The sequence below is a fragment of the Limulus polyphemus genome, unplaced genomic scaffold (assembly GCF_000517525.1).
Source record: "Limulus polyphemus unplaced genomic scaffold, Limulus_polyphemus-2.1.2 Scaffold616, whole genome shotgun sequence".
NCBI lineage: Eukaryota > Metazoa > Arthropoda > Merostomata > Xiphosura > Limulidae > Limulus > Limulus polyphemus.
The window spans coordinates 86500-114220 of NW_013666226.1; the positions used below are offsets into that span (position 1 = coordinate 86500).

At 33.9% G+C, this 27721-nt stretch overlaps 1 protein-coding gene across 1 annotated transcript in view; it reads left to right on the forward strand.

Moving 5' to 3' along the window:
• Window positions 1–26683, forward strand: part of LOC106459484 (nuclear receptor subfamily 2 group E member 1-like) — a 50609-nt gene extending 23926 nt beyond the window's left edge. The window contains exons 5-7 of the mRNA XM_022385984.1: window positions 7660–8300; window positions 22244–22505; window positions 26285–26683. Coding sequence (XP_022241692.1) covers window positions 7660–8300; window positions 22244–22505; window positions 26285–26535 — 1154 coding nt within the window. The 3' untranslated portion in view covers window positions 26536–26683. The remainder of the gene's footprint in view (window positions 1–7659; window positions 8301–22243; window positions 22506–26284) is intronic.
• Window positions 26684–27721: the final 1038 nt, after the last annotated feature.

Sequence of the window (27721 nt, forward strand, 5' to 3'; positions counted from 1 at the left end):
ATTCGTATGTTTTTATTTCGTGACTTATCAAATTTATCTGATGATGCTGGAATTTCTACTTAGAAAAATAAATATAGATGGATTAAACGAAGCTTGTGATCTCTTAAAAGAAGTAGCAGCTAAGCACTGATGATTTTTTGTTGAATTATTTACCTTTTTATACCTTCAAACTATTGAGTGCTTATTGGTCACTTTATTAGTGACTGCATTTCTACTAAAAGTACCTAAAATACTAAAAGAGCAATTATTAAATAATTTCCAAAAATGGATTTGATTAAAATTCGTAACTGAATTTTTTTTATTTGATTTTGTCAAGGATTTGATTGGTTGCACTTAAAAAGTAATTGGCACGATTGTTTGCAATATCTAGACGTATAGTATAACTGGTCGAAATGTATTTGGCAACATTCATTTACTTGTAATTTATTGGTTTAAAAATATAAGAACAACAAAAATTAAAAAATATGGCCGTTATAAGTTTATACTTTAGGAAATCCATCGATTGTAATTAATCATGTTCATGTAAAAATGTGTTAAGGATTCACATTAAACATTGGAGAGTTTTGTTTAAAATGAAACCTAGTACGTTATATGTGGCCCACCTTTAATATCACCTGTAAACGAGGAATACAACAAGGACTCAATTAGTAATTTTATTGTTGTTGTTTTCTTTTCTTCTCGCTAGGGAGCCTTTTATCATTGCCTTTGAAAATCAATCTTATCCGTAAGGCCTCCTTTGCACTGTTCTAGATATTAACAACCACTGTCTTTAGCTGATGAAATAAATATCTTTGTAAGGCATGAAGTTTAGCTGAATGTAATTAGTGCTGAAATAATTTATTTATAGATATTTCTCACTTTAAGTCAAAATATATCTCCTGGTCTATGAACATGGTCGTGGCTTAATCGAAAAACCTTTCTTGTCTTTGATTTTTTTGGCAGGATTAATTGTGAACGTAAACTTATGAGGATTTACCTTCGTAATTACTTTATATATATGTACACAAATTAGACGGAACTGAAACTAAAATTAGATAACGGAAACGTACCATTTTATAGTCAACTCTATCTAGAAAAACTGTTATTTTGAAATCAGGTTGTTGTCAGTATGATTTGGTATATACTTAAAGTTTAGAAGCTCTCTCAAAATTTTGATCAGGCGATTCAAGATACTTTGGCTCGTTATGTTTAGAATATTGTTAAAATCGGATTTTCTATACTTGGTATCAGTGGGTTAAACCTTACTTATTTTAAGAAGGAAATATTCAGTTTTTCGTGTTATTATATATATTCAATGGTGAATGACTTCAGATTTTTCTTCTAATCTTCTCGCAGTGAAGGCCGTGTTTTAGATAAAGTAAGTCTGAGGTCTTAAAACGCTAAAAAATAGGGTTTTGATACTCTTGGTAGGAACAGCACAGATAGTCTACAGCGTAGCTTTGTGCTTAATAGCAAATAAAGAACTCATTTTTAATGATTTGTTTGATATACTTTTATTATATTCAATGAATGTTTTTCTGGACACGTTACCGTGATCAATACAAATAGTAATATCTATATTTTTTATATTTGGATCTACCTAGTGTTTTTCTTGTAAGTTCAATACTTTCAAAACATAACACAAAAGCAAGTTATATTTTTTTTAAATGAATCATAATGTTAATGAATTTAAACTTAATCCTGATGATTAAATATAGAAAATGACTTGTATATCTTTAGCCAGTTCTCACGATACTGACGTTCAGTGGAGATTACCTTATGACCCTTAAGTTTGGCTAAAACAAACTAGATTTATAGCTATTGAACAACTGTCCCTATTAAAAATAGGCAATAATGATTGTTATACTTTCTTGTCCAATGAATGAATTTTTAATTGATCGAATTTATATTTATTTTATCATAGCCTGTAACAGATAATCAATATTGATATATTTCTTTTTTTAATGCGAGGTAAAGCGATGCTCTGACATGTTTATGTAACTTTTTTCTGATATTAGCGTAAAGTTTCTATGATATTAGCGTAAAGTTTCTATATAAATACTGGAGTCAATGAAAATTTTTTGATATTTATAAGCATATTGCAGAAAGACAGAAATCTTATTTGGTGTTAGATTTACTTCAAGAATAATCACCGAATAAAATAGGTTCTTAAATCACAACCTTTGGAATAGTTTTTTAATACATGGAAACGTTAAAAAATATTTATTGAAATAGTTTCTTGTTTTCTAATAATCAGTTCTACCGGTCAACAACTCAGGTTGTGTTGGGATGTAACTTTGTAAAGTTGTAGTTTGTTCTGATTGTTTTAGTTGTTTACCAAATAGTTCAAATAAATTGTGTTTAAACCTAGAGTATTACTGGATGTAACTTTGTAAAGTTGTAGTTTGTTCTGATTGTTTTAGTTGTTTACCAAATAGTTCAAATAAATTGTGTTTAAACCTAGAGTATTACTGTGATGTAACTTTGTAAAGTTGTAGTTTGTTCTGATTGTTTTAGTTGTTTACCAAATAGTTTACAGTAATACTCTAGGTTTAAACACAATTTATTTGAACTATTTGGTAAACAACTAAAACAATCAGAACAAACTACAACTTTACAAAGTTACATCTCAGTAATACTCTAGGTTTAAATACAATTTATTTGATGTACTTTGGGTTAAATTGTATATTTACTTGATTTTTAAAATGAGATTTTTTACTTATATACTAAACACTTCAAAATATTAGTCTTTAAATATAATGTGTTAGAGAATTGTAATCCTGTTCTCAGCTGTGTGTTTGCTTCGTTAAAAACAACTGAATATCTCTCCGTTTATCTACTCACTTAACTAGTTATCCGTAGATGCATTAAGCAGTCTATCGTTGTTTATTTGTCTATCTACATTCTTATGTTGTTTTTTATCTGTATCTACCTCTCTATACATATTTTTCTCTTTATCGTTTTGCTTCTCCATCTATAATTTTATCTCTACTAATGTGTGTTAAAGTAAGTAATTTATATTATCTTACAAGAAAAACGAAAAATCTAAATGTTACTACAATAACTACAGCATTGAATTATAAATAAATATAGAGAAAGGTTACTTTATACACATGAATAAACTCGAATTTCAAACCGTTTGACCGCTTTGATTAGATGAACGGTCTCAGTTCGCCATATTGAGGTCTAACTTTCCTACCCCTAAAACATGTTTAATTTTTTAGTTGTTACAATGGCGAATAATAGACAATAAAAGTTATTAAAATGTCGTTACGATACACTATTTCTTTTTTGGATTTTGTCTCATATTTCACGTACTGGACATATTTTTATTTTCATACTCATACATCTTCAGCTTATTTATTACTACTGTCCATCAGAGCACCTTGTATAATAACAATATTTCGATGATACTTACATTTTCACACCATTCTGTTTTTGCTTTATTTTCCCAAGAAAAACATACCACGTTCATCTATAATACCTCCTAACTTACTTAAATTCCACTTATTGCTAAACCGATGTTTTAATAGCATCAATCAAAAAGTAGTGTTTATGTAAACTTCTAGGAAATTAAGCATTAAACCAGTTTTTTGTCTCGTCATTTATATCAATATCCGAGTAATCTACTTTCCAAATTATCACCATATGATTTACATTGTTGTATTTTGTTTTACAAGTTCAATAGAATATTAACGATGGATCTATTCTTTTATTATTATTTACTCATAAAAGCAGGCTTTTTTCTATTTGGCCATCGGTTTATCTTTTCATTCATTCAACTTATTTATCATTTATTTAGCACGCGCAGTTTGCTCTTGGTAACTCTCGTTTGAAAGCTGGGTTAAATTGAAAATAAATATTAATTAACTTTGAGTTTATTCTTATATCTATATATTTATCGATTTTTCAAAAGTTTCACTTATTTCAATGATAATTATGTTTTGCATTTCTTTATTAGGTAAATATTTGAATTATCTGAATTAATTTGACTCTATAATTACGATTAGCTCCAAAATTCCTGTATAATATTCTACTGCATTTAATATACGTGTGTATTGACTGGTGTGAATACCAGAGTTTTTATATTGCACTTACTTGTTTATAAATAAATGTTCACACGCGCTTCTATAGTTTTGTATTATTTCATGAACGAGCTATATTTTTTGCAAAATATCATTTTCAAACAAGAGAACGAGCTTGTGTTTCTTACCCCGCTTGTTTACAGTATACTCGATAATACCTGTTATGCGCTTTCGTTTGACAGATCGGTGAGAAAGTGAAGAAGAAAATTTTAAATGAAGAAAAAACTTTCCGTGCAACATTTATCTATCAAACCACCTGGTTGGTACTCTATTAAATAACAGTAATTGGTTTCTGGATTGAACGAACAACGTACTAATGTATGTGCTTTTCGAGACAGATTTCCTTCAGGGTAGAAGTTCAAATCGAATCTAAAATTAAGTTACATTGTAAGGTCAAGTTAACATTTATCTGGAAGCCTGCCAAGTCTTTATCCCCCCATGTAATCTCCTTAACTAACTAGAGTTACTAGACTAACGAGACATTATGCTGTGCAGCCAACCTTCTGGGGCGTGTAACAACCACCGTTACACGGGTAGCTTACACGCTCTGACCCTCTGGAAGTGTTCCCACAGCCTGGAAGTTTCGTGAGCAAACGTAAAGATTTCCGATAACTCGCCTCTCCTTCTGACTATTGTTACCAGTTTAAGTAGCACTTGGGCTCTGTGTTTGTTTAAGTAAAAGCTTGCTCAGCCTGATCTTGCCGTCGCTAAGCCGCCAGAATTATTGCCACCCTTACCAGCCTACGTGCTGACGTTAGCAAGTAATCCTTCCCCTTTCCTCTATTGACCATGCCAGCATCCCTGGTGCAGCGCGTGGTGTCACGTCTCGTGCGTCTTGTGTTCACTGTGCAAATCATCACACGAAGTTCGACTTCTCTCAATACGTGACCATGCAGCTGTAACTCCATTATCCCCTATGACGTTTCAACTTAGTCGTCTTCTCCTGCTACTTTACTTCTCAATCCTACCGTTTTTTTTATTTTACTTTTCGTTAAGAAAGTAACGCATTATATGATCCTAGTCTCTAGTAATCTTGAACATCATCACAATAGCAGTGAGAGGAGCTGTTAGTAAACACCTGCATTAGACCAGGTATTGAAAATCCGATATGTTTGGATATGAAAAGAAACAGCTACCATTTTGCAACAGAGTAAACCTTTAACATACCTAGCTTTATCATAACATATTAATTTTAAGTCGTATAAAGGTAAAACTTATCACATTATAAACGATGCTGTGTTTTCACATATTACATGTCGCAAACCTTACATAATAAAGTAGACATAATAATAGATATTTAGATTTGGGTTTTTATCAAAGTTATTCTTATTTATGTACACGTTAAAAGGGAAAAGTGTTAAATATGGTAGGATCAAAAGTCTCTATAGCTTTAATACGAAGGCATGTTAGTAGACAACTGCTTGTTTTTAGACTAATACGTTTTACAATAATTATGAAATAAGAGTTCCTAAGTAACTTTTAGAAAACTTAATACGATAAAATAGAAATTGCACATGTTCAATAATGTACTAAAAGTATGTATTATAGTTGCCCCTAAGGCAGGATTAAACGGTATTAACTTCACGATGGATCTAGCTGTGAATATATTTTAAGGTACATTATCTATGTACACTCTAATAAACAGTTAAAGTAAAACTGTGAATGATAACATATTAGTAAAGAAAAGTTAAAATCACTGTCATAAAATAATGTAAAGAACCACTCTCAACTAATATTTATGTAAATCGGGTTGCTGATCTTAAATTAATGGTTATTTAGTGTACGGTGAGAAATGAATTTTTTCTGGTCGAGGTAGTTTTACATCTTTACAGATCTTGACATTTCACTTCAGTATGGAGTGTGGCTAACAAAAGCAACTTGGCATACACATTACGTGCTGAAAATTGATGTTGATAAGGTCCTGAGGTACCAGTCATCTAAAAGAGCTTTTCCTAGGGTATCCTTAGTACATAGATGCGAGGAGTCTCTAAAAACAGTACCACATATAGACAGAGATGCCGTTAGGGTGATTGTATCAGCACAAAGGGTCGTACGATGTCGTCCCTATCATATGTGACATTAATGGCACCATTCCTCAACACGTAAAGGTCAGTAGCTCTACGAATGTTTATTTCTGCCCACTCAGTATTTCCACTGCTACCATATGCGTCAGGTTTATACATAAAGATGAGGTTGGATCTGTTATACGGCTTCATGGTGAGCACGATTTATCTGTAAATGAGAATTAATCCGTGTGTATTTGGTCCACTAAATATGTTCTTGGCACCATTTCATGCGAGTTGCAATTTTTTGCCTTGATGTGAACAGAGTGCACCTACATGGGCATTTGCCATAAAGACCGACTTTGTGAAATATGTCTCTTCCGACATGGCATCAAAATACGACTACGAACAGTTGATTCAATCTCAGAGCAAACACCTTATTGCTATCTCGAGCCAGAATTGGTAGCTAACTATGCTCAGTCTTGTCCAGATGTTTGAATAACTTTACTATTGGTTTGAATGCAGTTCAACATTATTATAATGGCACTTTGAGACACCAATAGCTACTCCATAAAAGTTCTCTATGATTGGTTAACTCCCATTCCTCCGATGTCTCCACATGGGTGAAATATTCAGATCTTTCCTCTCTAGTGTACTCGTGCCACAGTTTATGAACGATCTGGATCACTTTATTCTCTGTTACAATTGAAACAAGACCGCTATATTCAGCATGGACTGAATGAATGATCACTTGCATTTCAAATCACCGACTGATCATCAGGCGCTTGACTTGTATAACAATGAGGTGGTGATGAACATTATTTTATATTAATGGATTTACCTTGCATTAGTTAACATATAGTAAATTCTGATTATTCTTCAGTTGTTCTTTGTTAGTTGTGTGAGAGGTATGAGTGCATATTTATCCGTAACAATAAGCCTTTCCAACGGATTTACTTACCTTGACCTTATAAATGAGTATTTGAGATGTGACTGTACTATCGCTATTCAGTATTCTGACATTTATGAACTGTTTTTGTTTTTTGTTCCTATATTGACCACTTCAGTAGATTTTACACGTTAGCTGTATTAGTGACATGAGAGCATGTTAACTATTACCAAGGATTTTATCCATATCAAACTAACCATTGGGTTTTACGCATGTGTCTTTTGATAATATATGCACATATTGATCATGGATATTGTTATACCTGATAGTAACATTTTTATATTAATACTTTTAGCTTGTATTACCCTATTGTTGAACATTTCTGTATTGATCCTACAAATACATTTACAAGTGTTTACCTCATAAAGACACTCTAGCAGTAAGACTTATAACAATTAAGTTCATAAATGTAACAGTACTATGCTAAGTTTATGCTTGAAAACCTGACTATTGTTATAACAATACTTAGTCACTAATGATGTTTTAAGACAGATAGCGTGATGTAGCGAATGGATTAAATTCCACTCAGAACATTTTATTTCACAGATTTAGCTTAAAAGAGTGCATATTATGTAATTTATGTAACCTTTTACCACTTGATTAAATGAACTATCCTGGACTAATGTTCATTAGCGCCTTTCAGCTGTTCAACACGAAAGAGGCCCCAGAAAACCTCGGTTTAAAGACCATCGACACCGACCTGATCCTACCAAAGGACTGACCAGTGCTGGAACTACAACCTTTGGATCCAAACTACGTCATCCTTTCGAGATGAGTAAGCTTCCGACTTCTCTAGCGGCCTCCGTAGGAGTTCCGAGCTCCCAACCTTCTATGATGTTTAGCCCAGGAGAAGATATCCCCGCGGCTCCGTCGTCAGCCTTTCTCGGGGCTGCATCGCCGGGCCTGCTGCAGATGTTGCTCAACGCCGAGAAGTCCCAGGAGTTCATGTGGAATACAGTCCGACTGAACTCCGCTCTTGCGTGTACTAACTCAAGTTTCAACTTAGGTTCCATACTGGCTACCACTCGAGCTGACGGCCTCCCTTCGCTTCCAGCCCCACCTCCTTTTTTCTACCCAACCTCCTGTCCCGCCTCCTGCGCCAGCGGGGAGAACCACTTCCGCAGCTCTCTTGGGGTCCTTCCCGCACTCCTGCCTGCCACTTCCACTGTCACGTCCGCCGGTCAAATAGAATCTGTACAAGAAGTGACAGCTCGATTACTGTTCATGGTCATCCGCTGGGTCAAGTGTCTCCCTACTTTTCAGACGCTCAGCAAAAGTGACCAGGTAGGCTGATGATGTGGTAGAATCTTTCAAAACAAAAAATAAACTGAAAGAAAAAAAAAAGATGAAAGATAACTACATTTCAAAGATATTATAAATTGTAAACAATCTTAACGCAACTTGGCTAGGCTATGTTTTAATATTTTTTTTAAATATCAAAACTTATAACCAAAATGCTAAGAACTATAAACAATTTTCACGGACTAAAGTTCAACAAAAATAATTGAAAACAAAAAAACGGGTACTTCTTGCCTGACTGCTTTAATGGGTCAGAGATATGTTTATTGACTTGCCGTATCAAAATATGGAGTGGATTTCTCACGGTAATCAAAGTACAGGTAGCTTAGTGTGCAGCTTTGCGCTAAAACAACAACAGTTATAGCCTGATCATTTTACAAGAAAGTAGCATTCTTTGATGGTCGAAAGTAGGGATACATACATGTATCCACACAGAATCACATTGTATTCGTCTAAAATATTCTTCTATCCAATTCAATTTTACATTATTTCATCCCAGGCTGTCATGCCGTAATGTTACATATCTGTCGACAATATAAAAGTCCAACAATACTTCACACAACGTAGCGATAAATAATGGAATACCCATAGCTGTTACTATAATGATCTGAGTCGTTATTACCTCAGCTATAACATGTGACACAACAGAATACCATATCTAAGTGACCAATAGCTCTTTATTTACAGTTAGTATGGTCAACTCCTTCTGTTTATTGTACATTTTATATCTGTTCCAAAGCTCGTAGAAGGTGTTCTAATAATTCAAAGAACATATGAGTGAGAGCAAGGAAGAATTTACCTTGATAATACTTATTAAGAAATCTTTACAAAGTATAGAGAGATAATCCAGTCTAGCCAAAATCTTCGTTTTTAATACAATTTGAATACAAAATAAATGTTTAGTTAAAAACTAAAGGTCGCAACACAACTATCACACAAACAGAGAATAGTTAACAATCGTTAAATATCCTACACTCTTATGTTTTACTATACAATATATTCCTTTTCATTAAAAAATAAAAACAAATCAAGGCTTCAACAGTTAATGGAAGCAGAAGAAATGGCTTTGAACGGATATTAAATATTCTCTACTTTCTATTGTCTCAAATAGTTATGAAATATGCAAATAAATTGTTTTATTTGTGTGCACCTCGTTATATAACTCAAGCGCATAACAATCAGTTAAGGGAGATGACCAATTAACACGGAGCCAACAATAATTAAAAAAAAAGCTAAGCAGAAAAACAAAATTGTTCTATTATAATAAAATTCATAAAGACTATTTAGTAAACAGATCTTACAGGTATTTATTTATCATTGCAGTTCATGAACAACAACTTACTCATATTTTCTTAGAGTTATTTTTTCTAACCTTAAGTTTAATAAATTATTCTTATTAATGTTTAACTCATGTTCGTTATACAATTAATAAAGCCAACTGTTACAGCTTTTAGTCTTATAACTAATGAACAACTATTGCAGGTTTTCTGTTTTAATGCTTAGCACTGCATTAAAAAACAGCTGCTGTAGATTTCAGTTTCATTTATTTTTCTTAGCATAGTAATTAATAAACAAATCTTACAAGTATTCTGTTCGAGTTTTTGTCGCATTACAATCAATAAACAACTCTTTCAGGATCTCTGTTCCAGTTCGTTTTTCTTAACTTTACATTAAAAAACTATTTTCCCTTTAATGTATTTTTCTTAGGGTTACAATTAATAAATAGGTTTTTCTGCTACATTTCTATTCCTTAACATTTTAATTAATAAAAATTTCTATTAGGTTCATTTTTCTTAACATTACTTTTAATAAACTAATCTTATTTGTGTACTGTTCGATTTCATATTTTTAGCCATACCATTAATAAACAACTCTTGCAGGTTCTCTGTTCCACTGCTTAGTACTGCAATTACTAAACAAGTTTAGCATATTTTCTGCTTTCTTTGCATTATAATTAATAAACAACTCTTGCAGGTTTCCTGTTATAGCATTATGGTATATAAACCTATTATGCGTTTCTGTTTTCTTATAATATTATATTAGTTATTCTTTGTTCTACATATGTGCAGGTTTAACATAACGTGTGCTCGAGAAAAAACGTTCACTTGATTTCGTTCCAGCTACTCTTGTTTTCAAGTGGTCAGCATCTACTCTGATGAGAGGAGAAGGAGGATATACTTGCAACACTGCAAGTTGTGTAAGGTCATCAACGGCAATGTCCTTCAGGCGATTTCTACCGCACCTATTTTGCAATGAAAATTATGGTAGAACTAGTCGCTCTGTGTAAATGTGAACTAAGGAACATTGGAGTTATACAGTCTGGAATAAGACTTTGCAGAAGCGGTTGCAAAAATCCAGAAACAGTGGGTGTCTCTTGTAAGGAAAATAAAGTACACATACTGCGTTTGTGTTTAAGGTGATAATAGAGATTGGCCATTGTGCATTTCATTTTTTGTTGAATCTCATTATCTCACTTGAAATCACAAGTCAGTTAGTAAGAGTTTTAAAATTACTTACTTTCTGATATCTCGACCAAATGGGCCTATCCAATAGCTCAAAAATTTACCAAACAGTGGATAGATAGTAGAAAATGTTGATGCGCCTACTGGAAGATATTGTTATTGTGGAGTTTATTATATCTGCTGAAGTGTGTATTGCCCTATACTTTAGTTAAATCTTTCGCAACTAGAAGGACTTATGACCAAGAGGGATGGTTGATCTCTGAGGAAAGGTGGTTGATTGAACGAGTTGTTGGGTCTAGGAAAAATCCTCTCCTGGATATGGGGCTTCTGACAATGCTACAAGGTCCATGATTTCTAACTAACTACATCTGAAAACTCAGAAAGAAGAACTGCCAATTCCTTGTGCACCCAGAATGGCAGCTCAAGATCAAAATTACTGAATATCATCATTGTGGTGTGGCATCTAGTGAACTTGAGACTAGGTGGAGTGGTGTGTATAGAGTCTCCATATTTACACCATCCAGAGTATTATAACTCCAGCTCTAGTTGAAGTTACCAATAATATTGGAGAGAAACTTAAGGTGCCATTAGGGGAATCTGCCAACCAGAGATATCTCACCAATAGATGGGATGGTAGGTACCTCATGGCGAAGTGATTGTATCATGGAGAATTGATAAGCCTCCTTAGCTGGAAGGTATACTTCCAAGATAACTGTGGACCATAGAGAAACTTGGGGTCGATCAGAACCAGTGGAAAGCTGCCAAGCACCTGCCATCATTCTACCACCCTATAACAGGGGTTTACGTACTGCTTATCAGAGTGTTGGAGTCTTTCAGAATTCCTCTCACACCGTACAAACAATTTTGAGGACATGTCAGTGAGATGGTAGTCAGGAAGTCAGGAAAGAGAGCATATGGCCATGATCATTGTTCTCATGAGTGAGGGGAACAGAACACCCTGCCAACATTTAAGGGAAGAGCAAAGGAAAATTTTAACAATTTTCCAAAGAATTATAGGGAGATAACTGCATTTAATGGCTGAACTCTAGAACAGATCTTAGAACACCTGGTTATGAGTTGAGGCCCTCTGACCCAAGACTCCATTGAGCACTTAAATGAAGAACAACATTGAAACTGCAAGCTAGAAGCTTAACCTAGGGGAAAATGGACCAATCCATCGGGTCAAATTTAAGACTAAGAAGAGGGAAACCATGTAAATTACACCCAGTCGTCTGTGTTTCCTTCACACAGTGATGGATCCTCTGGGCTGCCATTCTGAGTGCACCGGATATTGGCAGTTCTTTTCTTGAGTTATCATTTGTAGTTAGTTAGATGTCATCGACCTTTGCAATATTCTCAAACGTCCCACATCCAGGAGAGGACTTTCCTTAGATCCAACAACTCGCTCAGACAACCAATTCTCCTTCTTGATCAGGAGAAGATCCTTGTGGATAAATTTATGGAAGAGCTATCCAAGGAGACAGTACAATATTAACTGGAGACGAGAGATCTTCTCACCCTTACTGAGGCACTTTTTGTCACAAAGTAATGCAAAGTGGTAACTCAGAGTCAGTTACAAGAGAGGGAGAAGTTTAAAGTAGTAGCTGCAGTGATTCTGCCACAGACCATCCTATCCAAGCACCCACATCACGCAAGGTTCAAATGTAGCTTATAGTCAACGAACAACCCATGCATCCCAGCATTGCAATTCAACAACACATGTATCCAGTGAACAGGGATGGATATCCCAGTACTCTCATGGTTTGTATTTCGTAACGTATAATACTGATTCCTCCACCATGGTGTTATCTAAGAGGGGAAAAGAAAAGTACATGTTTTGCCTGTGGAGCATTAGGTCACTTTCAAGTGAGCTGCCCATACATTGTCGAGCAGCGAGGGAGATGAGGCTGTTGGTTTTGACCAATGATGGCAAAGGTATAGGAAACCAATATCAGTCAGTGAATACTACTTTTACAGCTCTGGGAAACTAGAAAAGCCCAAGTCAGCCCTGGCCACATAGAAAAGTGTAACAAACAAGTTGCAGTAAAACCCACGGTAGTCAATACAACTCACACAGACCTGAATGGCTCTCGTTATGTGTATGTGCGAGTAGAAGAGTGAGAGGTCGAATTCCTGGATGATACAGGACCAGCCAGAACACTGGTATATCTCACAGTATATCAGCCACTCTGAGCAAAACCACCACTCAGATTAGTTCACACATATTCCATTCTAGCAAATGGAAATAAACTAAAATGGTATTTCACTAGATGAAACATGAAATTGGGAAAATTGGTGATTTTTATGCACAGAAGTAGAATTTTTCAGTCTTATTGTGGGTAGTGAGGAAATCTCCACAGCTTAAGCTAAAAGAATAGTGATGCGAGATTGGCGTCAACCTGTGACCAAACAAGAAGTTAAAATCTTCCTTGATTTCTCTTCATATTACTGACAGCTCTTATAAGGCACAGACACATATCAGATGGAATGAGGAATGCAGGCAAGCTGACTAGTCTCTTAAGTGTGCTTTAGTAGCAACCCTGGTTTTGACATATCCATAAGAGAATTGTGAATTCTGCTAGACACTGGCATCAGTGGTGATGGAATCATAATAGTGTTATTGCAGTTGCAGGATGGTGCAAAACGAATAATTACATATGTTAGTCACATGATCGTGGCTTGAAATGCTGATACTGTCTGAGAAACAAAGAACTGCTTGTAGTTGTTGTTTTTGTGAAACACTTTTCGCCCTATTTTTATGGCAGAAAGTTCACTGTTTAAGTGACTTATGCATTATTCAAAGGGCTGATGAACTATAAAAACACTGAAGGGATGACATCATACTAGATAACAACATTGCATGGGTATGATTTAATCATACATTATCACATGGCCCCACAACAAGGATAAACAGGCAGATTGTCCTGCTGAATATAGAAACTATGTCCATATGTCCATTCTTTGAATGCTCTGATCCTGGGCACCTTGTAGGAGTGAAACCATTTCTGCTACAAACAATAACAATTCATACAGTGAGAGTTTTTATTAGTGGGTGGATGCCACAGTTAATCCTATAGGAAGAGAAACTGAAAGACCTTAGCATGAACACTCCTTTCCATGTAACAAAGAAAGTATGACATGCTCAGACTGAAGACCACGGCATATGGCACTTGTATGGTCAGTTACGAGTGCGGGAATTGTGCTCTACCATTGTTGTCAAACACCTGGCAGTGTTTCATAACCTGCACTACAGCTAATGGTCCTCAAAGCTATGAAGCATGAGATTTTACAGACTTTGCATACACAAAAACTGAAAGGCATCAATGTTTTACGTGAACTTGTCCTAATATTCAGCACTGGCTCTTCTAGCTTCAGCGTTGACGCGAACATTGTATTGTGTGTGTGCCACTCAGAGGAAGAAAACTAACAGAACAGATTGAAGTACAGCAAATAGTCCTGGATATTACTGATCTACTCCCAGAGATGGTAAGAGGTCACTCATATATATATATATATACTCATGATCACTGATTGACTTAAAAAAGTGGTTTGAGGTTTATCCATTGGTTAGTAGATTTGCACAGTCCATGGCTGATGCACTGCAGAGCACCATATAGCTTGGTTCAGTACAACTGAAGTGATCCATCTGGGTCAGAGAGCTATTTTTAACAGCCAACTGTTCTCTGAGTTGTGTAAAGTGTTTGGTGTGGTGAAGACGTGCACATCACCTTATGAATCACAGTCTGATGGTTTAGTAGAATGAGTGATAAAGACTAACAAGCATATGATTACTAAGTTTGTAACCCTGACCAAAATGACTGGGACAAACACCTACACTAAGTCATGATGGCAGTTAACAAGATTATGACACTTATGATATACAACATTGTTTATTACAAAAAGGGGACATGATGGCATACTGCACAACTGAACAGAGATCAACAGGTTATTTGTCGATTATGCTACTGCTCCACTGAGAAATATTGCTCTCTGTAGACATGATGCATGGTCCTCTACCTAGAGCAGACATCCCACAATGCCCACAAGAATATGTTGCATGGTTAAGGTCTGCATTAGTTGTTGTGCACATCAACAGATAGGAAAGGCTGCCATATAACAGAAAAAGGTGCTGCTCAGCTCTTTTCTCCTTATCTTTAGGGTCATGGCGACATAAAACAGTGGCTTCATCCTCATATGACTCGACTACCTCCTTTTCTGACCCTCAGGCAAGCAAGTTCATCAGAGGTTTATTGGTAACGTAAAAATGCTGCTGATCATTGGGTATTATACATTTGGTGCACCCCCTTGACTGATGTAACTTATATGTTAATGGACCAACTCATTCGAATACAAGATGAGACCCTGTCCAACCATAGCAAAAAGACTACTACTCTGTAGGTACATACCACAGCCACACCTAGTCTTCACTTTGGTACATTTGTTCTTTCATTGTCTTATCAAGAATTTGACTGGCTGTCGACTGAGGAAGTAATGGATAAGTAAGTGAGGCCTAGCTCCGATAGTTCAGAAACTATCAATGAGGACCTCCTACTTGATATGACTGGGATTAAACCCAATCATTGGCGGCTAAGACACTGATGGGCCTCTGACTGAAAGGAAACGGCAGTTCTTGCTTTCCAAGCTATCAGGTGATGCTCATCTTTAAATGTATATGCTACGTTGTGTAATTTCAACTTGATTGTAACAAAGCTAGAATGTTTTGTCTATCCCAAGATTACCAAACCAAAATGACTTTGTGACTCTACTTTCACAGTTATTGAGTAGAGTTTCACTATAAGAGCTATATGTAGGATATCAGATGATAGCTGCTTGATTAATTTTAGAATGACTGGTACCAGTAAATGTAATATACCTTGTACATCAATAGTTTAAAGTTCAAAAGATTAGTTGAAAGGGCTTTGTGACTTTTGTTTTCTAAGCTATCAAGTGATTGCTTTCCAAGGCAGAAGGGTTTCAGGAGAATCATTCACCTCATTTTGCTGAATGGCAAGTAGCACTTTGGAGAATACTACACAATATTCAACAGTTGTTTTCTGTTACATCTAAAGGGCATATAACTACTCAATATGTAGTGAGGGAGTTGTGTTTCGTCAATGTGTGTGTTAATATATACTATAGTAATAGCACGAATATTAATACGTCTTGGAATAATTTTAGTTTGAAAAGTCTTGACTTCGCTGAATTTTTTTCAGTGATTATTTATTTTATAAAGCCTGAAAAGAAAGACAAATACGAGTTTGATGGCTCACAGGTTGCAGTACCTTTACATGACCATAGCTAACAAGCATTAGCTTTGGAAAGTAACACAAGTTAATTATGAAGTCGTTTGAGCAGGAGCTGGTGCAGCCTGTTGAAAGCTATTAATGTATGTGATGATGTATAATGGAAATATGTGTATATGATAATATATATCTTAATAAATGCATGTGAGTTGTCCCATATATGTACACCAAGTTTATATTTATTATATACAAGCTACTTTTTTGCGAATTTCAAATAATACCACTAATCTATGCCTTCTGAGACATTTCAGTTTGATGCAATCAAAATGTCTTGCACCTCTCTTACAGAAAAACAAAAGATAAATCTCAGACATAGTGTGATCCTCTTGGTTACTCTTGAAAATTCACTTTCTTCCAAATATTTCAATGTTGAAATTGAAATATTATCTCACAAATATTAGAAAATAACATGTATTGTATCTTCGAAGAATATCTGATAGGTCAGTTATCATAGTTAACTTAATATCACAGCCTTAACATTCAGATCAAATCCTTTATTTCCATTCATATGTTACTTAATAGTTAAACTTATTATGTAATTGATGTATTCATGTTTTACAACATTCATGAATGACTTCATATAATATTCATGGGAAGTCGAGTTACTTGCCAAGCGGGAGGTTCTGAATGTAGGTTTGGTCATCATAATTTTGTTCTTCTATAGTAGTTTAGAGTAATGAAAGTTTAGCACACTAATGAATTAAATAATACTGACTAGCCAAGTTCCAAGTTGTTTTAGAAGTTGAACTTAAATAGTCAAAACTGAAAATACAAGGTTGATGAATTCCAATTTGTCAAAAGGTCAGTTAGGAGCGTAGCATGAAAAAGGGTTATTATCATACGGTTACAATCATTATTCCCACTCTTAAAACCAAATTTTGAGGCTGAGTAACTAATGAATTATTTTCGTTAAGTGACTCTTTGATCAAGATATATTGCTTTCTTTACCATCTGGTTGTTACTTAAAAACATCAGATTCTAGTAGGAAAGGACTGGACACAATCCTTCAAAAATTGGATCGTACACACATATGCTGACTTGAGTTAGTTGAGGATAACTCGTATTTTGACCATTAGTACCCAATGATGTTTTCATTGCATTTCCTGAGGGACCCTCTTTCTTAGGGTGTTACTTTATACTTTTACCTAGTACTTATACAGCCTGCATATTCGTGCATTTTATATTGCACCTGGTTCTAAAACAATTTAGAAAATGTTCAGAAAACTGCATGCTTTTATAAATATTTCAATCTGCGTGATTGAAAGTATTATATTACAGCCAAATAAAACACTAGGTCATAGTTTCCAGGATCCTGAGGAAACTTCATCTGGTGAGTGTTTGGTCCTGTGGTATTTGCAGGAGACTTTGGAGTCAGCTCGACAACCAACTCACCAAGATGTCGCATGTCTGATGCATCAGACAGCAATGCATTTTTATACATAAGTTCTGTTGGGTGGAAGATAAGACCAGTTCCAAGTATATTTTGGTAAGCACCCCATATCCTCAGCTTTATGCCTTTTGAACTGAGCTTAACGGTGGCTCAACCATCCCCATCACCTGCTACAGTATCGCCAGTTAAGAAGGAGAAATGTTAGATGCCTCGTCATTAGAACCTTTACTGAGGTTCTTCAATGGGCATAAGCACTATATTTGCACTCTCCATTAGTGGGACATCCTAAAACCTAAGAAGACTTTCCCAAATTTAAAGCCACCTAAACAAGCGACCAAATGCCTATAAAGCATGGCAAGGTGTCCTTTAATGCTTGACAGGCACCACTGCCAATAGTGACGGTGATCCCAGTAAACAACACAATGCCTGCTGTGATTTTGATGCTTGCACCAGTTCCACCACCACCAAGGATGATGGATACTTTTACAATCAGCAAAGAACATCACTGGAATCAAGTGACTGCATTTGCAGTGAAGATTGGGATACCAAACACCAAAGAGTTTCCAACAAAATGGTCAAGAGAATTGCCTCAACTGCAGCTGATTTTCGACCTGCCAATGACCCTACCCATCAGCATCACCGTAGTCCTGATTGTGATGCCAATCCAGATCATGAAGCAGCAGTGACTAAATGGTTGAAGGCATAGGCCTTATAAAACCAGAAAGTTGATCATATTTTGTGGTGCTCAATGCCACATTCGCAGTTATAGGAAATTGTTTAATAGTCAAACCTTAGCCCAGACCAAAGGTATTATCAGAGATAAGATAACAGCCAATCAGAAATCAACAGCCACTTTAGAGGACCTACTATTGGAACTGAAATAATTATAAGGAAAGTTTGGCTTCACAGCTGCTGTTGAATTAAGCGAAAGGTGAATTTTGCTATGTATTGCACATATGGGTTTTTCCTGTATTTTGAATTTAAAGATATGTTATTTTTCAAGGTAAGAGTGTTTATTTAGTGTTTTAGCTCATTTCTTCTTTTACTTTAGTAAAGAGCTCCTACTCGACCTGTTTGCTACATTTTGTAAGAGGATTTCATTTTGTATAGTGATCTGATTTTCTTACGAAGGGTTACTGTGATTGTATTTATCATTTTATGGCAGTACTTTATGTAAATTATTGTTAAAGGGTCTGTATTGATTTATTTTGTATCTACATCATGTGTTACACTACCATATCCTAAATGGGGGGAAGTTAACCAGTGTTAAAGGATTTGACTTGCAGATTTTATTTTCAAAGTGAAATATTTTATGTAGTTTTTTGAAGGGTTTTTATGACATTTATTTGTTAGTAATTATTCTGAATTTGTTATTTATTTTGCATGTGTTCAAAATTTACATAACACATTATCGAGAAAGCTGTTTAGTTGATTTCATTCTAGATGCCTTTATTTCTTTGTTCTTGAGTTGATAAACCTGTTCTGTCCAGGTTGTTGTTATTGTTTTTTTCTGCAATACTGAACATTGTGCAAGGTTTACAACAGCAGTGTTCTTCAATGGTTATGTCTTTGTCCTTGTCTTAATGAGAATGAACAGTCATGTGGATAGTGCTAGTTGTACCATTTCCTGAAAACTAAAAAAAAAGCACATTGAACTTAAACCATCTGGAAAAAGATCTTGAAAGAGAATCAACTGCAAGCATCACATTAAAAAACAACAGTCCCGTGTCAGGAAAAGAAAGCACACCCACTGTGTTTGTGTTTAGAGTGATTGTTCATTTTATATTTCCGTTTATGTCACCTTATTATTCCATTTAACATCACGATTCAGCTAATAATAGAGATTCAGCATTATTTCACGATCCAGATCTTGACCGAAACTCCAGTTATTAAGCGTACCAATCCAATAGCTCGAAGATTAACCTAGTTTGTCTAAATTATAAATATACTAGAGCATTACCATTAATAAATAATTATTGTAGGTCTTCTGTTCCAATTCGTTTTCTTAGCATAATATATATATATATATATATACTGCAGACTTTATAGTAGTATTTTTTCCTTATATTTATCATTAATAAACAACTATTACACATTTTTCGTTCCAGTTATTTACCTTGACCTTATAATTAATGAAAACAGTTATTATAGGTTTTTTATTCATGTTTTCTTTTCTTGTTACAGTTAATATATACAACTCTTACAGGTGTTATTCTCGACTTCGTTTTCGTAGTTTCTCTTCATTTTTTCTTTCTTATTACTACAATTCATAAATCAGTCGTTCGAATTTTATTTTCGGGTTCTTTATTCTTCGCATTGTAATTGATAAAAAAGTTCTTACAGGTTTTAAGGAAAAACAGAAAAATATTATCTTAATCGCTGCATACTAAGACTGAGTTGTATTTAGTATCTTAGTAACAACTTATATATATATATATATAGTCATTTAGGCCTCAGTATTTTACTGTTTGTTTTACAGTTATTACTTATCGAATACACGAATTTAAAACAGCTGTTTTGTGGAAGCTCATACAATTTTAAAAGTGATAAAAATATCCTAATTTCTTCTCTCGAATTCTTCTAATGTACTATTTTATTTTAAAAAAACTGAACATTCTACCTGCTAATTGCAACGTTTCGTTGAGATACAAATACATGTAAAGCATTTTAAATGCTGGATGTAAAGGATTTTATTCTTATTTACTCTCTACATTTCTGTTCTTGTGTGATAATATAAAGTTCTAAGCTTTATGAGCTTATCCATGTTATTGTTTTCTCTAAAACATTTTTGTTTATTTGCCTTTATAATTTTTGTAGTTGCCAACGATGTTGATTCTTCTCCATCACAATGATAAAAGTATACTTTAGTCAGAATAAATTACCTTGTAAATATTAATAAGGATGCTAGATCCGGCTGAAACAGTAAAAGATGGTTTCATTCTTGAACTTTTCAGTTAAGTAAATAAATATATTAAATGATGTGCTAAAAAGATTGTCATAGAAGTGAAAGATACAATGAAAAAAACGGTAGCTTATGCTTACCTTATCAACGTTAAAATAACTTTTGCTAATATTGACAATAGCTTAACATATAACTTATAAAAGTATTCATATAAAATTTTTACTTTTCTCTTGTGAGGTTTATTCTGTGCTGCTGGGTTCCTCGATGCATAAAATCAAACAATTTAGTACCTTCTAATATAGCTCTTATCAAAACATAGTTTGTAATCCCTCGGGGATATATTATATGTGTATACACTACATATTCGTGATTATCGATGTTTCTTTTTCTCCGTGACTGTATTTCTGAAAAGATATTTGCATATTTCGACCTAAAATAAACCAAAAATATAATATAATATATATATATATATATACGTACATACATAAATTACCATGCCAACTCTAAATCAAGATTTCTTTTATAAAGCAACTAAAAAATTTCAGTTGGTTTTAAGGTAGATATAAAATTCTATTAAACTCGTAATATTTAAGCAAGCAGTAAATTTAAAGTCGAATTGTTTGTCGTTGTTTCTTTGTAACCGTGTTTCTGTTTCAGTATTACATAAGATGTCATGATTCTGAACACTTGCAAGAGTAGAAAGAGTCGTGGTATCGCAAACAAAACAAATTCTAGCATTTTAAGTATGATCTGTTCTGCCATATTTTAGATAAATAAAAAGAAAGTTGATCTTTGTTAGGCTATCTGTAGCTGTAAACCCTTACTAACTAATTTTGAGTTATAGACTGAAAAGCGTGGAAATAGTGATATACCTGATCAGCCACTGCGTTACCTATCATTTTATCCGAATGTTTAAATAGATAGAAGCTCCTCATATAAAAACAGCTTTAGTCGGGGCGAGAGTGGCGGTCTGGTTAAGGTAACGGATTATAGATGTGCGGATCTTCTGTTCGCATCCCATTACTTCAAGAAAAAAAAAAGTCGCAATCCGCACTTTGCGGTTGTGGGTACAGTATAAGGGTGACAGTCAAATTCTTCTATTCGGTAACACAGGAGTAGTCCAACAGTTTGCGGTGGACATTGTAAACTAACTCCCTTCTATCGAGTCTGTTAATTCAAAATTAGAGACGCCTAATATAGATAGCTTTACACAGCTTTGGCAACTCAAACCAGTTTCTGATTTATTACTATCGACGATTTCCCGAAATCAGTCTCTCTCATTATAGGACAGAAAGCTAGAATTTTTGACTCACACATATTACCGTTAATGATTTCTCGATATCAATATCTCTCATTACAAGACAGAAAGCTAGAATTTGTGACTCACACATATTACTGTCAATGATTTCTCGACATCAATATCTCTCATTAGAAGACAGAAAGCTAGAATCTGTGACTCACACATATTACTGTCAATGATTTCTCGACATCAATATCTCTCATTAGAAGACAGAAAGCTAGAATCTGTGACTCACACATATTACTGTCAATGATTTCTCGACATCAATATCTCTCATTAGAAGACAGAAAGCTAGAATCTGTGACTTACACATATTACTGTCAATGATTTCTCGTGAGAGCATTATAAGAGTAACAGTCAAATCTTTCTATTTGATAACAATAGCCTAAGAATTAGCGGTGAGTGTTGTTTACTAGCTGCATTCATCTAGTTTATCAGCTTAAAATAAATGCAGAAAGCTTTTGTTGTTTGCGCGAATATCCGAAAGAAGCCAGACCCAGTATTATAAAGATCAACAGCTTGAGAGTAAAGGAATGTCCTTTAACAAATATGTTTGTTTGTTGATCTTTAGGTCATATTACTGGAAGAGTCATGGAAGGACCTGTTTTTACTGAATATGGCGCAGTGGTCAGTTACATCGGATATTTTATCCACTTTGCCCGGGCCTAAACTGACCGCACTTCGGACAGGTTCCGATCCAAAACCTGGTGAGCTCCAATCACAACATGCTTCTGACGTACACTACATCCAAGATGTCATGAGACGATACCGTCAGTTGTCGCCAGATTTTACTGAGTGTAGCTGTTTGAAAGCAATTGTGTTGTTTAAACCAGGTACTAAGCTTTTATTTCAATACTTAATATACATTAAGTTTCATATCTGGACTAAACTTACAGATTGTTATTATCCCAGTATTCTATGCCTGTTTTCAATAGTGACAACAGCTTAGTACTTATGAATTATAGAACCATTTATGGGAAATACATAAATAGAAAGTCAGTAACCGTTTTAAAAACAAATTGGTTGCAAATAAGTACGGTAAGTATAGCACTAACAACTATAGCTCTGTTTTAATGAACAACCGAATATCGTTTTGCCTTAACTAAATGCTAATTTACTAATGTTACCTTCACCGTACGTTTACTTTATTGTTAATAAATCCTAGCTTGCTATTGTCATATTACCATTCGTGTGTTTATTGTTAACACTTACTAAGTTGTTATGTTTATTATAACATTATTCCAATTAAATATTAATGAATATCATGTCCGTTATTTCGAAGCTCTGTGTATATTTTGTAGTCCAAAATAATGTATTATGTATTAATAATATATTATTATGTATTTCTCTATTTACTGCATATAAATTTATTATTTGTAAATATTAAGTTATTATGGTTATTATAACCGTATTTTAATTAATTATTAATAGATAGTAGGTTCGTTATTTCTAAACTGTGCGTATATTTCGTAGTGAAAGCGAACAAGATAAATTGGTATATGTAATTATATTTTCCACATATTTATTTACTGCTGCATATAATAAGCTGTTAAGTTTATTGATAGGTGTATATCGAAATGATATTAACAGATAGTAAGTTCGTTAACTGTAAACTGTGTGTATGTTTTGTAGTAAAAAAAGTTAATATATTTTGTTGTATTTACCGTATGTCGATTTATTGTTAATAGCTTCTCGGTTATTATAATTATATTCATTGTAAATAAATATTGTTAACAGATACTAGTTCGGTTATTGTTATAAATGATAAAGTTATAGTATGTCCATTGCATGGTTGACAGATAAAAGATTGTTATTGTTATACATATCATACGTATATTGTTTAGTCACACATACAGAAGTAAATGTACAGTACGTACATTGGTTTTCTTATGTGGATTTACTTAGCTTAAGTGTTCTTAATGGTAATAGCAACTAGATGTTATGATTATTATTGTCGTACATGTATTTATTGCTAAAAGATGCCAAGCGTTATGATTATTTCTGTAAAGTATTTTTATTCTTCATATGTGCTGGTTGTTGTGATTATTCTTACCTTATGTCCATTTATGTTGTTGACAAATTCTAGATCTTTTTTTTATATATAAACTTACGGCAGCATATTGTTTTACATGCCATCCGTTCATCCTACCACTAATATTTAGTGGCACAGCGGTATGTCTGCGGACTTACAACGCTAAAAACCGGGTTTCGATACTCGTGGTGGGCAGAGCACAGATCGCCCATTGTGTAGCTTAACTACAACCAAACATATACTTAAAATAAGCTAAATGTAAGTTAACAAATACTAAATATTTATTTTTATGTATTCATTTGATACCAACATATTTTAGGTTGATATTCGCACACTTTACTCTATGATCATCTTGTTATTAAAATGTATTAGTTATTTCACTTCTACTTAACATGCTGCGATTTTTAGGTTAACAGATTGAATGTATGCTATCTTGTTTTTAAAATCTACTGTTTATTATTGTTCTAAACAATGGTTGATATTGTTCTAAATATGGTTGATATTCGCACACTTTACTCTATGATCATCTTGTTATTAAAATGTATTAGTTATTACACTTCTACTTAACATGCTGCGATTTTTAGGTTAACAGATTGAATGTATGCTATCTTGTTTTTAAAATCTACTGTTTATTATTGTTCTACATATAATACCCCAATTCTGGGAGTAACAGATTATTGGTTGCTCTTGATATACGTAACGAACCCCAATTCAATGTAAATATATGATAGTTGTTGTTCTTATTACCTTGATATCTTTACCTTTCATGCATTTTATTGTTAACATTTACTAAGTTAATATTGCTTTGATTGGTTTCACTATAAATATTGTTATAGTTTCACATAAAACTATATTATTGTTAATTGAGTTTAAGCTGTAATTGTTATATCTGTTATACGTTTATTTTGTTATTACATTGTAATAAATGTATATTGTATGTTCCATAGGTCGTTAATATTAAACGAACCGTTCGTTCATTTTGTCGTTACTTTGTAACTTATAGCTTTATTGTTATGTTACTGTACATTTATTTTGTTGCAAACAGAGAGTAGGTTGCTAGTGTTAAATTTTGTTGTTACCTTATCCTAGATTGTCATTGTTATGCTTATTCTGCGCTCTTCTAAAGTTGCTAAAAAATATTTGGTCCTTATTTGTATATTTTCCTTTATAATATTTTTTTTATATTTGTTGCCTGTTTTGCAAGTTCTGGGTGGTGAGTTGTTTTCACTGAGTGTCCGCCTATATTTTTTGTTTTTGAAAAAAAAAACGCTTAAAATGGAACTTCCCCTGATTGTGCTTATGATCTATTATATAGCCACCACATAAGGGATCGAAGTAACAGACCATATCAATCTACAAAAGCATTTATATTATTAGTGTTTAACTTTAATGAAGTAAAAGTATTTAAACTTCATACTTCTTGTCTTCACTTAAAAAAAAAAGACGTTTTCTATTCTAATATGATTATCTGCCTTAGTTTACTATTTTATAAGTGTAACCCCTTAGCGACAGAAATAATAGAAACACTAAATTAAAACCTTTTCCCATATTAATTGGTAAAGAATAGTCCATTAAAGCCTGCAGACGGAAATTATTTGTAAAGGTTATAAAAGATAAGTAACCACTGACAGCCAAAAACAGACTATCGTTTGGACACTTGTAGTATATCAGTTGTAACTAAAAACTGCCCACCGGTGGCTCAGCGGTAAGTCTAATGGCTTTTAACGCTAAAAATCTGGTTTCGATACCCACGGTGGGCAGAGAACACATAGCTGACTGTGTAACTTTGGGTTTAACAACAAACCCGCTAGCTGATTAAAAACTGGTTTTGTTTTTAATTTACACGTTAGAATTTTAACCTTAGTTCTCTTGAATGATCTCTGAAAGGAATTTCTGAAATAATGATCTCTGAAAGGAATTTCTGAAATAATGATCTCTGAAAGGAATTCCTGAAATGCATTATTCTCCATGTATTTTCAAGTTTCACGAGCTGCATATCGATACATTAACCAATTTTTTTTTAAAACATCGAACACGTTAATTTTTCCGTTTTTGTCCTACTGGTTGCAGCTATACCCAAGCATAATTCGTCTAATGGTAAATGAAGAGGCAATGTCTTAAAACAATATTGCTGTTTTTTCAGTAAGGACAGACACTAGCTAACTCATTTTAGTCACTATTTTAAGAATGTAGGTATTTCAAGAACTGATTAAATTAGTACCTCTCCAATTACAGGGTGTCTGAAAATTCTGGAACCATAGGTGAGTTGCAGCTTTTCTTAATTTCAGATACGTGACTGATTATGGCGTTGTCAAAGCATGAGAAGGTGTAGTTAATCATGCTAGTAATCCAACTTGTTTCAATTTTCAAGAACAGCACATGGAACACATTCTGTAAAATTCGTCGAAGTGTCTTATGGTTCCAAATTTTTCGGACACCCTGTACTTTTTACATCCACATACCAGGTTTATTCCTTCTACTAAAATTAATACACTGTAACCGATTGTTGTTGTTTTTAATATTTTTTCGCAAATAGCTAACGATTTACATATTTCCATGCTATCTGATTTTATTTTTTAGAAACTGTAGGTTTATGTGATATTCATCCAGTTGAGATGTTACAAGACCAGGCCCAATGCATTTTGGGAGATTATGTCAGACACAAATACCCTCGGCAGCCAACAAGATTCGGACGGCTTCTTCTGTTGGTTCCTTGTCTTCGGGCTGTTAGCGCAGGGATGGTGGAAAGACTCTTCTTCAGAGACACTGTTGGAGACATTCCCATCGAGAGACTTCTGGGAGACATGTATCACATGGAAAAAACAGAGTGACTTTACGAGTACAATACAGGTGTTTTTTTTTGGTTTTTTTTGTAGATAAGTTTTATTCGAAGGATTCTGGATAAAAGCTATTATAAGGACATTAAAGAGGTGGCTTTATATGTAAGCTACTGTTGGGAAGTGGTGTAGTAAAATATTGGTAAACAAAATCTTAAATGATGAACTTAAAAACGTTTCATTTGAGAATGTTAGTTGTTATTGAATTAGGTAACGTGTCATGTTTCTAGTTTTATTTACTTTACAGAATACAAAATGTTGAAGAAATTGCTGAATTAATGAAACACTATTTTTTTATCCACTTGGAAAGAAAACGATCCTGGCAAACATGTATATTAAAAGTAAAATTTTACACCTTCTTTAGGAAAGAGGATATTTCTTCATTAGGACAAATAATTTACGTCTTCATGATGAAATAAATTATAAATCTTCATCGAGTAAAAAAAGGCTTACGACTTATGACTTGATCACACTTCTAGAAATATGTCTTCAAAAAGATGGAACATGAATTTTGTAAAAGTGAAGTTTTGTGACTTCGTCAGATTTCGTGATATATATTAAGAAGTGTAAAACTATTTCTTCCTTCGAAGTCAAGGAAGTTTATTAAGGTCTACATTAAGAGTGGTGGTATATTTCTAGGCCGCAATAAATGGCTAATACAGGGACAAGTCTTTAGAGAAGCGTGCTAAAAGGTAATATGGGAATGGTCGAATGTGGCTTCATTGAAATTTATGGTATTTGATTCACCGAGAGCTAGCTTTGTTTTCGAATAAAGCCAACTCTGTAAGAAAAACAAAAACAAACAACTATAACTTGAAAAATGTCCAGCGTTATGATATGTTTCTTTCAGATACCACAACGATTACGCTTGTTAGGATTATAGTCCTTAGGCTTCTAGTGAGAGGTCAAAACCAGCAAAATGTCCTGTCACTTCGGACAAACATAGAGGAAATACAATGGAAGATTAACTACTTTAACCTTCGTGTTTGTAAATAATTATGTTTCATGTTAAAACCTTCTGTCTTTGTACATATATATATGTTTCAGTCTCGAGCACTGAGTTTTAGATCTTCAATCTCTTTTTAAGACCCTGTTCCACAGTATAGTGAAAAAACTCTACCAAACACACTTTTGCTGTATATAAACACAGAATAGTTCATGATGTAATATGTATCTTCAC